General features: G+C 51.3%; 1 protein-coding gene across 1 annotated transcript; it reads right to left on the reverse strand.

Moving 5' to 3' along the window:
- Nucleotides 1-13,318: 13,318 nt before the first annotated feature.
- LOC140068876 (uncharacterized) lies at nucleotides 13,319-14,979 on the reverse strand. The gene is made up of 2 exons (XM_072114243.1): nucleotides 14,949-14,979; nucleotides 13,319-14,668 (listed from the first exon to the last, which is right to left on the reverse strand). The coding sequence occupies exons 1-2, from the start codon at nucleotides 14,977-14,979 to the stop codon at nucleotides 13,449-13,451; spliced, it is 1,251 nt and encodes a 416-aa protein (XP_071970344.1). The 3' UTR covers nucleotides 13,319-13,448.
- Nucleotides 14,980-15,460: the final 481 nt, after the last annotated feature.

Here is a 15,460-nt window from a genome sequence, read left to right on the forward strand (position 1 = left end):
AGAGAGGGGGATATTACCTGGGGGCCGCACAGTGTGGACAGAGACCATATAACATGTGACAGGACATATATATATATATATATACAGCAGATAAGAGAGGGGGATATTACCTGGAGGCTGCACAGTGTATACAGAGACCATATAACATGTGACAGGACATATATATATATATACAGCAGATAAGAGAGGGGGATATTACCTGGGGGCTGCACAGTGTATACAGAGACCATATAACATGTGACAGGACATATATATATATACAGCAGATAAGAGAGGGGGATATTACCTGGAGGCCGCACAGTGTGGACAGAGACCATATAACATGTGACAGGACATATATATATATATACAGCAGATAAGAGAGGGGGATATTACCTGGAGGCCGCACAGTGTATACAGAGACCATATAACATGTGACAGGACATATATATATATATATACAGCAGATAAGAGAGGGGGATATTACCTGGAGGCTGCACAGTGTGGACAGAGACCATATAACATGTGACAGGACATATATATATATACAGCAGATAAGAGAGGGGGATATTACCTGGGGGCCGCACAGTGTGGACAGAGACCATATAACACGTGACAGGACATATATATATATATATACAGCAGATAAGAGAGGGGGATATTACCTGGAGGCTGCACAGTGTATACAGAGACCATATAACATGTGACAGGACATATATATATATACAGCAGATAAGAGAGGGGGATATTACCTGGGGGCCGCACAGTGTGGACAGAGGCCATATAACATGTGACAGGACATATATATATAGCAGATAAGAGAGGGGGATATTACCTGGGGGCCGCACAGTGTATACAGAGACCATATAACATGTGACAGGACATATATATATATATATATACAGCAGATAAGAGAGGGGGATATTACCTGGAGGCTGCACAGTGTATACAGAGACCATATAACATGTGACAGGACATATATATATATATATACAGCAGATAAGAGAGGGGGATATTACCTGGAGGCTGCACAGTGTATACAGAGACCATATAACATGTGACAGGACATATATATATATACAGCAGATAAGAGAGGGGGATATTACCTGGGGGCCGCACAGTGTGGACAGAGACCATATAACACGTGACAGGACATATATATATATATATACAGCAGATAAGAGAGGGGGATATTACCTGGAGGCTGCACAGTGTATACAGAGACCATATAACATGTGACAGGACATATATATATATACAGCAGATAAGAGAGGGGGATATTACCTGGGGGCCGCACAGTGTGGACAGAGGCCATATAACATGTGACAGGACATATATATATAGCAGATAAGAGAGGGGGATATTACCTGGGGGCCGCACAGTGTATACAGAGACCATATAACATGTGACAGGACATATATATATATATATATACAGCAGATAAGAGAGGGGGATATTACCTGGAGGCTGCACAGTGTATACAGAGACCATATAACATGTGACAGGACATATATATTGTGAGACACTGAAGGGGTTAACCGTGGATGGGCGGTATGTTTCCCCTAGGTTTTGCTTCTATGCAAGGCCTTAGTGCTGAGGTGGGTTTGTCCAGCACCTTGGACACAGGTGATGGGAACAGCCTAATTAGCCTGGATAAAAGGACTCAGCAGAGTTGAGTGGGTTGTCTCTCTGTGGAAGGAGGCTGAGAGGACACAGCTCTGACCTGTGTGTCTGGAGCAGCCACGTGATCTTTGTTTAGTGTGAGCTAGTGGACTATTTGTATAGTTAGCACCCTGACGGGTAGGTTTTCTTTTGTTTATTCAAATACCTGAATGTAAAGGCTGGTTTTATTTTGCTGCAATAAACGCAGGCGAGACCTGTTTGGACTGTACCCTGGTGTCCCTGTCTTGAACTGCATCCCAGCACCACGCTACCACGGTCTCTACTGGGCCAAATCCCCACATATGGTGCTTCGGATTGCGGGCAGTTCAAAAAGACATACACCTGAAAGGCTTGATACATCCTGCAACATTGCATGGCCTGGGTGAAAGCAGCAGGCAAATTGCAGGATACAGCCAAGATGGAGGACTTTATTAAATACCTGCAAGAGGAGGCCAGAGCTAATCGGCAGCAGCAGCAGGAAGAGTCCCAGGCTAATCGGCAGCTGCAGCAAGCCATGCTCCAGCAGCAGGAGGAGAGGTCCCGTCAGCAGCAAGCCATGTTCCAGCTGCAGGAGGAGAGGTCCCGCCAGCAGCAGGAGGAGAGGTCCCGCCAGCAGCAAGCCATGTTTCAGCTGCAGGAGGAGAGGTCCCGCCAGCAGCAGGAAGAATCCCGAGCCATGTTCCAGCTGATGATGGAGAAGTTTTCTGGCATGATGGCAGCACCGCAAGCGACGACTACTGAGGGGTCCCATACTGGTCTGCAAGGGTACCCGGTTGTCCAGCGTTCCGCACGGGCTGCAGTACAAAAGGCTTTACAAAAAATGGCGACGACCGACGACGTGGAGGCGTATCTCACTGTGTTCGAGCGAGTAGCTGAGCGAGAGGAGTTACCGGCTGAGCAGTGGGCAGATGTCCTGGCACCGTTCCTGACCGGCGAGTCGCAGAAGGCTTACTACGACCTGAGTGAAACGGAGGCCCGTAAGTACCCCCAGCTAAAGGCGGAAATTCTGGCTCGTCTTGGGGTCACCGTTCAAGTTCGCTCCAGCCGGGTCCACCAGTGGGCTTACTCAGAAAAATTACCCCCACGCTCCCAAATGCATGACCTGATCCATCTTGTCCGGAAGTGGCTACAACCAGAGGACTGCACCCCAGCACAGATGGTAGAGAGAGTGGTCCTCGACAAGTTCACCCGTTCTCTGCCCTCTCGGCTCCAGCGGTGGGTTGGACAGGCCGGTCCCACAAAAGCTGAGGAGCTTGTGTCCCTTGTAGAGAGGTATCGGGCTACGGAGGACCTTCTACTTACCTCTCCCACACGAAGCAGTGCCAGTGACAGGGTCACCAAACCAGCTGGTAAGACTGCTACTGCGGAAAAGGGGAGACATGTCAGGTTGGGAGGGGGTTCATTGGGGGGCGTGGATACCCAGAAACCCAGTGAGGCTCGTGACAGAGGTCATGGCCGTATCCAGTGCTGGCGGTGCCATGAAATGGGCCATATTGCTGCCAACTGTCCACTGTCAGTGGAGCCAATGGACTGCAACCAGACCCGGCGAGTGTCACTGTTTGCCCGGCCAGTTCTGGCGGCAGAGTCAGTCACGGATGCAGAACCCCAAGTATGCATGGTCACAATCGGTGGTCACACAGTGGAAGCCTTGCTAGACTCAGGGAGTCTGGTCACCCTGGTGCGGGGAACTTTGGTTGATCCTGGACTATACAGTGGGCGGAGAGTGGGAGTGTTGTGTATACATGGGGACACTCGCGAATATCCCACTGCTGTCATCAACCTACATACCCCTTGTGGTACTGTTACCCATGAAGTGGGGGTGGTGGGGACCATTCTTCATGAGGCTATTATCGGCAGAGACTTACCGGTGTTTTGGGACCTCTGGAGACGAAGACCCACCTCAGGTGCTGTTGCAGATAATGGACATCAGGTATGTCCGGCCTTGGCCCCTGAACCCTTTGAGGCCGATGTACACACACCAGCAGTAGGGGTGACCCCATGTGATGAATTCTCTCCCCTAGAGGTCCTAGCTGGTGAGGTCGAGGGCCACGAGGGGGTGGCCGACATGCTGGACCTTGAGATTTCCCGTGACAATTTTGGGGCTGCACAGCTACAGGACCCTACCTTGGTTAAAGCACGGGAGAATGTCAAGGTGATAAATGGGGTACTCCAAATACCAGGGGCTGATAAAATATACCCCCGAATGGTGATTATTGGGGAACTGTTGTACAGGGTCGACCAGATACGAGGTGAGGAGGTTGAGCAACTTGTAGTACCCCAATCTCACCGTAGGCTGGTGCTAGAGTTGGCACACAAACATGTGCTGGGAGGGCACTTAGGTGCTGAGAAGACCCGAGAGAGGATCCTGCAGCGATTTTTCTGGCCCGGGGTATGGGAGGAGGTAAACCGGTATTGTAGCTCCTGCCCTGAGTGTCAACTTACTGCCCCGGTCTCCCACTTCAGGAGTCCTTTGGTCCCGCTTCCGATCATAGAAGTGCCCTTTGAACGGATTGCAATGGATCTGGTTGGCCCCATAGTCAAATCCTCCAGGGGGCACCAATACATCCTAGTTATCCTGGACTACGCTACGCGGTATCCCGAGGCGATTCCATTAAGGAACACCTCCTCCAAAAATATTGCTAGGGAGCTGTTCCAGGTGTTCTCACGCACAGGCCTCCCCAAGGAAATCTTGACTGACCAGGGTACCCCATTCATGTCTAGGGTAATGAAGGAGATGTGCAAGTTACTACAGGTAAAACAGCTCCGCACCTCTGTGTATCATCCTCAGACAGATGGCCTGGTCGAGAGGTTTAATAAGACCTTGAAGGGGATGCTTAAGAGGGTGGTCAGCAAAGATGGGAAGGACTGGGATTGTTTGTTGCCCTATTTGATGTTTGCCATACGTGAAGTTCCCCAGTCCTCCACGGGTTTCTCACCCTTTGAGCTGTTATATGGCCGTTCCCCACGTGGGCTTTTGGATGTAGCCAAGGAGACCTGGGAGCAGGAGAGGACCCCCCACCGTAGTGTGATAGAACACGTCTCCCTTATGCAGGACCGCATAGCGGCGGTAATGCCCCTTGTAAAGGAACACATGACAAGGGCACAAGAGGCCCAGTCTAGGGTCTACAATAGGTCAGCCAGACTCAGGACCTTTAACCCAGGCGACAGAGTGCTAGTTCTGGTGCCCACCGTGGAGAGCAAGTTCTTGGCCAAATGGCAAGGGCCATATGAGGTCATGGAGAGAGTGGGGAAGGTAACCTACAGGGTATCTCAGCCGGGGAGGAGGAAACCCGAACAGATATACCACGTGAACCTCCTAAAGCCATGGAGGGAAAGAGAGTCCCTGATGGCCATGGGAGTAGAGAAGGCGTCTGTCTCCAAGAAGGGGACACCGGAGGTAGGTGTACCCGATGCCAAGGTGCCTGAAGTACGGATCTCGGAGTCCCTCTCCAGGGCCCAGATTCAGGAAGCGAAGGAGTTTGTGCTCCGAAATATGGAGGTGTTCTCTAAGTTACCGGGACGTACTTCAGTCATCAAGCATGACATCATAACCGAACCCCACATCCGGGTACACCAAAAACCTTACCGGGTCCCTGAAGCGCGCCGGCTTGCCATATCCGAAGAAGTCAGGCAGATGTTAGACCTGGGGGTTATCGAGGAGTCTAAAAGTGACTGGTCGAGTCCTATTGTGTTGATTCCCAAACCTGATGGTTCCCTACGGTTCTGCAATGATTTTAGGAAGTTGAACGAGGTGTCCAAATTTGATTCCTATCCCATGCCCAGGGTTGACGAGTTGATAGAACGACTTGGACAGGCTAGGTTCTTCTCCACCCTTGACCTGACAAAAGGGTATTGGCAGGTACCCCTGACTGACAGGGCTAAAGAGAAGACCGCTTTTGTTACCCCTGATGGGCTTTTTCAGTACGTGGTACTCCCCTTTGGGCTACATGGGGCTCCCGCCACATTCCAGAGGTTAATGGATCTCGTGCTAAAACCTCACCGGAGTTATGCCTCGGCCTACTTAGATGACATTATAGTCTATAGTAACGACTGGGAGAGTCATCTAGCCAAAGTACAAGCAGTGGTAGACTCCCTGAGGGCAGCAGGGCTGACAGCGAACCCCCAAAAGTGTGCACTGGGTCTGGAAGAGGCCCGTTACCTGGGGTACCGTATTGGGCGAGGGGTCATCAAACCCCAAGTAAATAAAGTAGAGGCGATCCAGCAGTGGCCACGACCTTTGAGCAAGAAGCAAGTGAGGGCTTTTTTGGGCATAGTGGGCTATTATCGCCGATTTATCCCCGATTTTGCGACAATAGCGGCACCTCTGACTGACCTGACTAAGGGTAGCAGGGCGGTGATGGTAAAGTGGAGTGAAGAGGCTGAGGGGGCGTTTCAGCAACTTAAGACGGTTTTGTGTGAGGGACCGATACTGATCACCCCTAACTTCACCAAGACCTTTATTGTGCAGACTGACGCTTCTGACGTGGGCTTGGGGGCTGTCCTGTCCCAAGTAGTGGAGGGTGAGGAACATCCTGTAACATTCCTGAGCCGCAAGCTCACACCTCCTGAAAAGAACTATAGTATAGTTGAGAGGGAGTGCTTGGCGATCAAATGGGCTCTGGAATCCCTGAGGTATTACTTGGTAGGGCGGCAGTTTACACTGGTGACCGATCACTCTCCCCTAACCTGGATGAGTCAGGCCAAGGAGAGGAACGCCAGGGTCACAAGGTGGTTCCTAATGCTCCAGAATTTTAAATTCACGGTGGAACATCGAGCAGGAAAATTGCATGGGAATGCCGATGCGCTATCCCGTACCCACTGTCTGATGGCCAAAAGTGTTCGTCCCCACAGGGTCAAACAGAGGGGGAGGGTATGTGAGACACTGAAGGGGTTAACCGTGGATGGGCGGTATGTTTCCCCTAGGTTTTGCTTCTATGCAAGGCCTTAGTGCTGAGGTGGGTTTGTCCAGCACCTTGGACACAGGTGATGGGAACAGCCTAATTAGCCTGGATAAAAGGACTCAGCAGAGTTGAGTGGGTTGTCTCTCTGTGGAAGGAGGCTGAGAGGACACAGCTCTGACCTGTGTGTCTGGAGCAGCCACGTGATCTTTGTTTAGTGTGAGCTAGTGGACTATTTGTATAGTTAGCACCCTGACGGGTAGGTTTTCTTTTGTTTATTCAAATACCTGAATGTAAAGGCTGGTTTTATTTTGCTGCAATAAACGCAGGCGAGACCTGTTTGGACTGTACCCTGGTGTCCCTGTCTTGAACTGCATCCCAGCACCACGCTACCACGGTCTCTACTGGGCCAAATCCCCACAATATATATACAGCAGATAAGAGAGGGGGATATTACCTGGGGGCCGCACAGTGTATACAGAGACCATATAACATGTGACAGGACATATATATATATATATATACAGCAGATAAGAGAGGGGGATATTACCTGGGGGCCGCACAGTGTATACAGAGACCATATAACATGTGACAGGACATATATATATATATATATATATACAGCAGATAAGAGAGGGGGATATTACCTGGAGGCCGCACAGTGTGGACAGAGACCATATAACATGTGACAAGACATATATATATATATATATATATATATATATATATATACAGCAGATAAGAGAGGGGGATATTACCTGGAGGCCGCACAGTGTATACAGAGACCATATAACATGTGACAGGACATATATATATATATATACAGCAGATAAGAGAGGGGGATATTACCTGGAGGCTGCACAGTGTGGACAGAGACCATATAACATGTGACAGGACATATATATATATATATATATATATATATATATATACAGCAGATAAGAGAGGGGGATATTACCTGGAGGCCGCACAGTGTGGACAGAGACCATATAACATGTGACAGGACATATATATATATATATATATACAGCAGATAAGAGAGGGGGATATTACCTGGAGGCCGCACAGTGTATACAGAGACCATATAACATGTGACAGGACATATATATATATATATATACAGCAGATAAGAGAGGGGGATATTACCTGGGGGCTGCACAGTGTATACAGAGACCATATAACATGTGACAGGACATATATATATATATACAGCAGATAAGAGAGGGGGATATTACCTGGGGGCTGCACAGTGTGGACAGAGACCATATAACATGTGACAGGACATATATATATATATATATATACAGCAGATAAGAGAGGGGGATATTACCTGGGGGCTGCACAGTGTATACAGAGACCATATAACATGTGACAGGACATATATATATATATATATATATATATATATATACAGCAGATAAGAGAGGGGGATATTACCTGGGGGCTGCACAGTGTATACAGAGACCATATAACATGTGACAGGACATATATATATACAGCAGATAAGAGAGGGGGATATTACCTGGGGGCTGCACAGTGTATACAGAGACCATATAACATGTGACAGGACATATATATATATATATATATATACAGCAGATAAGAGAGGGGGATATTACCTGGAGGCCGCACAGACTGTAGGGATTAACAAACCCAAACCTAAAAATATGGTGCTTGACCTTTGTACCTACATGTTAACTATTTTAACAAACAACTGGGAAACAAATTATGGAAATGTGGGAAGGCCACAGCATTTATTAACCAACTTTAAATAATTAAATAATTAAATTAACATAAATTGAAACATTTAAGAACTTGCAAGGCCCTCTTGCGTTTCTCCGAAACTTATGGACCAAATTCGCCCGAAATGGCGGCTGCGGCCCTGCAGCCGTCATGTGGGCATCTTCAATCGCCTTAGGGCCTGTGAAAACATCCGCCTTTGCTGTGACAACTGTGGAAAGACAGAAGGAAACAGCCAGAACCGAAGAAAGCAGAAACTGAAAATAACCAAATCAGAGGGCAGGGTGGGAGGGTGACTTCTCGCCTCTTCGGTCCAGGGGGCAGAAGGAAAGAGGCCCCCCCCACGTGCGCTCGAACTTTTTAAAACCACTGGGCGGGTCCTTACCCGCCCCCATACACCGCCTCCTGTGACCTCACACAGGAGGAGTAAAAGGCCAAGCCCCAAAGCTTCCGGAAAGCTCCAAACCACCCCCTACAGTCCTCCGCCCCTTCTCTAGTTGCTTTGGGGCTTATTAGACTGTAGGGATTAACAAACCCAAACCTAAAAATATGGTGCTTGACCTTTGTACCTACATGTTAACTATTTTAACAAACAACTGGGAAACAAATTATGGAAATGTGGGAAGGCCACAGCATTTATTAACCAACTTTAAATAATTAAATAATTAAATTAACATAAATTGAAACATTTAAGAACTTGCAAGGCCCTCTTGCGTTCCTCCGAAACTTATGGACCAAATTCGCCCGAAATGGCGGCTGCGGCCCTGCAGCCGTCATGTGGGCATCTTCAATCGCCTTAGGGCCTGTGAAAACATCCGCCACGGAGCAGCCTCCTCCCTCCTACCACCGGCTGCGACCCCCCACACGGACCAAGGCCATGGCCTTCTCGGCCAGCTCCTGCAGGCCAAGAAGGAAAATGTCCATCCCAACGGGGTTGAGATGGACCCCATCCCCTAATAAAAGATGACGGTTGTCCCCATCCAAATCCTCATGTCTCAGAGCCACCCCACCCAGGGACTTCACATGTTTGGAAATCCTGATGTTCAAGACTTTCCTTGCGCGGTCAATAGCAGCATGGTCCCTCGCACCTCTCCAATGCCAACGGGGTATTATTTCCGACCAGGCCAGGGAAACGGAGTTAAACAACGTGGGGAACCTAGTAAAATCCTGTTTTATGAAAGAAATTAATTCTCCGACTTTTACTCGTCCCAGATCGTTCCCCCCTGCATGGATGATGAGCACAACCCGGTTCTGATGGCTTTTGCTGACCCGCACCACCTCCGAAAGGACTTCCGACCATAGCATACCACGAACTCCCCGCCAATGGACTGTCGCGTTGGACAAGCCTAAGTTAATACCACACGGCCGTATTGCAGCTCTCCGCTCCGCCCAATATATAAATGAGTGGCCGATTATCCACACATGGGTATGAGATTCTGAAAAATTAACGAGTACAGGTGTGAGAAAATATAACATGAAAAACGGAAAAAATTTACACCAGAGGGTTGAGGTCGGGCCGGATGTAGGACTTGAAACAGTCCGACTTCCACCTACCCAGCTTTTTTATGGCTTCATCACTCATCCCGCACGAATGCGCTGTTGTAGCAGCACCAATGCGAAAGGAGTGTGTGCCAAACTCTTTGGGGTTAAAGCCTAAGAAAAACAGGGATTTTTTAAAAACAGAATGAAATTGGTAACGGGTAAGAGGCTTCATGGATTTGTGCAAAAGGAAATTACCGGACCCCGCTTGACGTTTAAGGGAATAATCAAAAATCAAAGCCACGGGGCATGGTTCCGAACCGGCGGGATTTATAGTTAACCAGGTGCCCCTTCCGAAAATATCGGTTTTAGAGCGACGAATCCGAAGATTTATCGCAGAGGGAGAAGCGAGGACGTCTGTTTGCGACAAACCGCCGTGTTTAGTAGAGCTAGGAGGAATTAATTCACTGACCCGAAGGGCACCGAAAAATGCAATGGAAAAAGCTGCTTTAAACAGGGACGCCTCAAAGGCATCCCTGCAAACTACATCTAGAATGGGGATGATACGGTTAAACAGGGGAAGGGATACCGGCCTGCGGGAATCGTGAGAAGAATTCTCACGCTTCCAACCTTTTAACAACTGTTTAACTAGGAACGTTTTAGTGATATCAGGGAGGTCATGTAATTTTAACATAAAAGCAAGGGCTGCTAAACTACTCCTAGCCTTATGAAATGATGCTCCCTGAGCCTTTAAATGTGCTAACCAATCTAATGATTTCTGGAGGATTTCTGATTTCTCTGCGGGTATGATATCGCCCGAGAAGGTTAACCATTGTTCCCAGGAGGTGGCATATTTCCGCCATGTAGAAGCTGAGATGGAGTTCCTTACTAAGCCCGCAAGTTGCTCGCGGCCAGGTTCCATAAGAACTGGGGGCATTCTATCCCGGACTCGTCTGCAGACCCGTGTAACACTCTGAACATCTGAAACTGGGAACGAGACAGGGCGTTAGCCATGTCGTTCGAAGATTCAGGAACGTACCTAGCCCGCAACCAGATGTTATGCTGTAGACAGCAAAGTACAAGATGCCGCAGCAGCGCCAGTACAGGGGCTGAAGAGGAGGACAGACTATTTACTGCCCGCACTACAGAAATATCGTCCTCCCACCACCGTATCCTGTAACCTGCCAAGGATGAGCCCCACAGTTCGACCGCTACAACTACAGGGAAAAGCTTCAACAGGGTGGGATTATTGACAAGGCCGTGCTGGAGCCAGGAAGGGGGCCAAGAGTCTCTACACCACTTCTGCTTAAATATGGCCGCAAAGCCACTACCGGTAGAGGATGCCATAAATAGTTCCAGGGAATAATTGTCTGACTCAGGCTCCTGGAGGATGCCTGACCCATTGAATTCTTGAAGGAATACCTGCCAAACACGCAAGTCCTCTTTCAAGGGTTTGGTTATCCTGATGAAGTGGGAGGGATTAGTAGTACCTTTTGTGGCCAGGGACAGGCGGCGGGAAAATGCCCGCCCCATGGGAATCACCCTACAGGAGAAATTTAGTAAGCCTAGAAGAACCTGAAATTGTTGTAGGGTGGCCTTTTTCTTGCTAAGAAAGAAATCAATTTCCTGCCGCCAACGGACCACTTTCTCCTCGGGTAAGCTGAATGCCATTTTTATGGTATCAAGTTCTATACCCAGAAAGGATAAATTTTTAACAGGACCGACTGTCTTGTCGGCGGAAAGGGGAACACCGACAAACTCCATGAGCGAAGAGAAAGACTGGAGGAGGTGTAAGCAAGTGTCGGAGTCCCCCTGTCCGACAAACAAGAAGTCGTCCAGGTAGTGGGTCATTGAATAAATTCCTGTCTCGTACCCCACGAGCCACTCCAAAAACGTGCTAAAAACTTCAAAGTAATAGCAGGAAATGGAGCAGCCCATGGGGAGGCACATGTCGTAAAAATAGCCACCTTCTAAAAAACAACCTAATAAGTGGAAACATTCCGGATGGACGGGGAGCAATCTAAAGGCCGACTCGATGTCCGATTTAGCTAGCCAGGCCCCAGGACCCGCGCGCTGCACTAAGTCAACCGCCCTATCGAAGGAGACATACGTAACCGCCGCATCCTCCTTCGATATAGCGTCATTGACCGAGGAACCCTTTGGAAAAGATAGGTGGTGGATTAATCTAAACTTACCAGGCTCTTTTTTGGGAACCAGGCCTAAGGGTGAAATGCGAAGATTGGGAAATGGCGGATCTAAAAAGGGGCCGGCCATCCTACCTAGGGAAACTTCTTTTTCAACCTTTTCCAGTGCTAATACCGGATTATCTTTAACTGAAATTAAATTCCCACATTTAACCAAAACTGAGGTGGGCTGGTGGGGAATATAAAACCCGTGACGAAAACCGTCCTCAAGCAGGTTTGCTTCCCGTCTCTTTGGGTACAGACTTAACCAATGACTTAGCCTGTTGGCGTTCACTGGCGTTCTCGGATTGGGAGGGGTTGGCTTGCTTGTTACGCCTGAAACATTTAAGGGCAGAATGATTGCCTCCACAGATTGAACACTCGTGCCTAAACTTGCACGCGGAGAAGAACCTGCAGTGACCCTCATTGTAAAGCCAACATGCTCCCGTGGGCTTGTGCACCGCAGAGGCGGGCTGCTGAGCTGCCCCCGCGGTGGTTCCCTGAAAGGGGCGTTGAGTGCGTTGGGCAAGAATCATTTGGATCCACGTATCGGTAGCTTTAGAAGCCCAACCGATGTGTGGGTTAAGTGGGAGGCTATGACGAAACTCTTCGTCGTACCTCCACCAGGCGGCACCACCATGAAGCTTAAACGCATTCATGATGGTGTCCATATATACAAATAGATCTGGGGCTGAGGCTGGAGAATTTTGCGTGATAATGGAACCAAATACCGCAAACGCCTGCAGCCAGTTATGGAATGTCTTGGACACCCTCATCTTCCTCTCTGATCCTTTTTCATAGGATCGCTCCTTATCGACCGTAACATGGTCTACATTAAGGAGCGACCATATGTCTATATAGTCTCCCTTTCTAATCTTCTCCTTTGTCTCTTCGGGGACATAAGTACCTAGGGGAGCTACTCTGCAGAACATGGTATCCTTAAATGTGTTACCCTGACCTGCATTAGCTAAAGTCCCTACACCCCCAGGTATATCCTGACTACCTTCTAATTGAGTGAGCAGTGATCTAATGGATGTGATGACCTCTGTGTTTTTGTGGGATGAGGTAATGGCCGGGAGGCCACTGAACTCACCGTTTGAAGTCTTCGCTTGTGGAGCTGACGTGTCCTGGCGGGAAGGCTGTGATCTGTCCAGTTCAGATGGCTGGTGAATGATGTCGGAACTGCGAGGAGGAGCTCGAGAGACTTGACTGCCGTGACGAGAAGACCTCTGGGACTGCGGTGGCTGAAGACGTGCTGAGGATCTGTCTGCGGATTCCTGGCCGGTTGCTGGATATGTGGATGTCCGCCTGGAGCGCTTGGACAGGCGGTGAGGGGAGTCTCTGTGGCGTTGACGTGAGTCACGGAAGTGGGTGCGGGTGTGTGAGCGCGCCCCTTCGCGGCCACTGAAACCCGGGGACGATGGACTGCTATGGTGTCTGCGGCGTCCTCCGTGATGATGGTGGCTGAGACCTGGTGAACGGTGGTGCCCCCTAGGCATGGAGGTCTCTACCGCATCCAAGGTATGTAGAGAGGCCTCGGGTGAATAGGAGAGGAGGAGGGAAGGGGACCTGCCCAGGGATCCAGGGCTGTAAGCTTGGCTGGGCCGAGAGGCATGGAGAGGGGTAGAAGAGGGCCGGGGTGCAGGCTGGAGACAGCGCTGCTGGCGGCTGCTGCGTAGGTGGGGGGTATGTGAGGGGGAGGGCCCAGGGCTAGCAGGGGAGTAGGCCCGAAGCCTAAGGTGAGGCCTGGGACTGGCAGGGGAGTAGGCCCGGGCCCTTGGGCTGACAGGGGAGTAGGCCCGAGGCCTGGGATAGGGCCTGGGACTGGCAGGGGAGTAGGCCCGGGCCCTGGGGCTAACAGGGGAGTGGGCCCGGGGCCTGAGATGGGGTCTGGGGCTACTGGGAGAATAGGCCCGAGGCCTGTGATGGGGCCTGGGGCTGGCCGGTGAACAGGCCCGAAGCCTGCGGGCCGCTGTAGGGGAGGCCCGGTACCTGGTAGCCGAGCCGGGGCTGCCCGGGGTACAGGCCCGAGGCCTACTGGAATGCCCGGGCCTCCGAGCCGAGTAGGCCTGAAGCCTACCTCGAGGTGCCCGGAGGTCCGGGGAGGCTCCGGACTGGCTGGGGGAGGGCCGGCCCTGCGAGTGGGAGGAGCCGGAGGAGGATCGTTGGCGGGGGGAGCACGTGGAGCCGCGGCAGCCCTGCAGCGGAGCGCGGGCTGGAGTGAAGGCCGCGGGCTCCTGGGGGTGCCGGAGGTGAGCAGAGCGGCGGGATCGCGGGCGCCGCTGGGAGAGGGGGAGCGCTGCACCGGCCGGAGGCACAGGGGGGGGCGACGCTGCGCTGTGAGCCGGAACCGGCTCGGACCTGGGCTGCAGGTAAGGGAACTGGTGCTGGGCGCAGGGGGAGGAGGGGGAAGGGGAGCGCTGGCGGGACAGGTTGGAGGGGTGGGAGGAAGAACGGGCCGCAGCGGTGTGGAGCCGGGGGGGGGACCGCGCGGGAGCACTGGGGTGCCGGGCAGGGAAGCGGGCAAAAGCGCTGGGGTGCCGGGCAGGGGAGCGGGCAGAAGCGCTGGGGTGCCGGGCAGGGGATGCAATGCGCTTACCCCTTGCAATCTTCTCTGCAGGGATACCCCGACGATCCTCTGGAGCTGATGGTGTCCCACGTGGTCCAGGCGACGCCATCTTCTTCTGGCCCGGGCCGCGTTTCCTGGTTGGTGCTGGAGATCCTGGACTCAGACGGACAGGAGGCCTGATCTTCCTCACGGGACGTCCTCTTTCTTCTGCCAGCTGCCCACGTGGAGGAGGTGAGGAGCACTGGGTGGGTGGTGGTGACAGGGTGGCGGGCCGCCGGGCGGGGGTGGTAGCTGTACCCTCCAGGGTGGAAGCCACTGCAGGAGGATTCGGTCCTGGGAGATGGGTGTCCACTTCTTGGACGTCCGCTTCTTGGGCCGACCCTGCAGCAGGGCGCTGCAGGAGGGTATCCAGCCAGGCTGAACCCTCCAGGGCCACACGTTGACGGATTTGATCTTCTAGGGAAGCCATGCTGGGTATTTGCAGAGGTGTCTCTGACTTCTCGCCTCTTCGGTCCAGGGGGCAGAAGGAAAGAGGCCCCCCCCACGTGCGCTCGAACTTTTTAAAACCACTGGGCGGGTCCTTACCCGCCCCCATACACCGCCTCCTGTGACCTCACACAGGAGGAGTAAAAGGCCAAGCCCCAAAGCTTCCGGAAAGCTCCAAACCACCCCCTACAGTCCTCCGCCCCTTCTCTAGTTGCTTTGGGGCTTATTAGTGTGGACAGAGACGAGATCTGCAGGGAAATGGCCGCCAGTGAAGTAATGGAGGAAGGATCCGGATAGAAGTTACTTTCGCTTTCAGTTGTGCTGATGATTATGAGGTAAATACTTCTGTCTTAACCCTTTCCCCGCTGAGGTCTGGGACAGGCTGCTCCTCGGGTATTCAGGGCTATCCTCACATTTTTGGGCTGTAGACATATAACCAGAATGAGAACATAAATAATGGCACT

The sequence above is a fragment of the Engystomops pustulosus genome, chromosome 7 (assembly GCF_040894005.1).
Source record: "Engystomops pustulosus chromosome 7, aEngPut4.maternal, whole genome shotgun sequence".
NCBI classification, from domain to species: Eukaryota; Metazoa; Chordata; class Amphibia; order Anura; family Leptodactylidae; genus Engystomops; species Engystomops pustulosus.

What these genes read in the sequence shown, in the direction of transcription:
- LOC140068876 (XM_072114243.1), bottom strand. Translation starts at nt 14,979, where the DNA reads ATGGCTTCCCTAGAAGATCAAATCCGTCAAC. An exon ending in AGAAGATCAAATCCGTCAAC is followed by an intron (nt 14,669 to 14,948) that starts GTGTGGCCCTGG and finishes TGTCCGTCTGAG; the next exon opens with TCCAGGATCTCCAGCACCAA.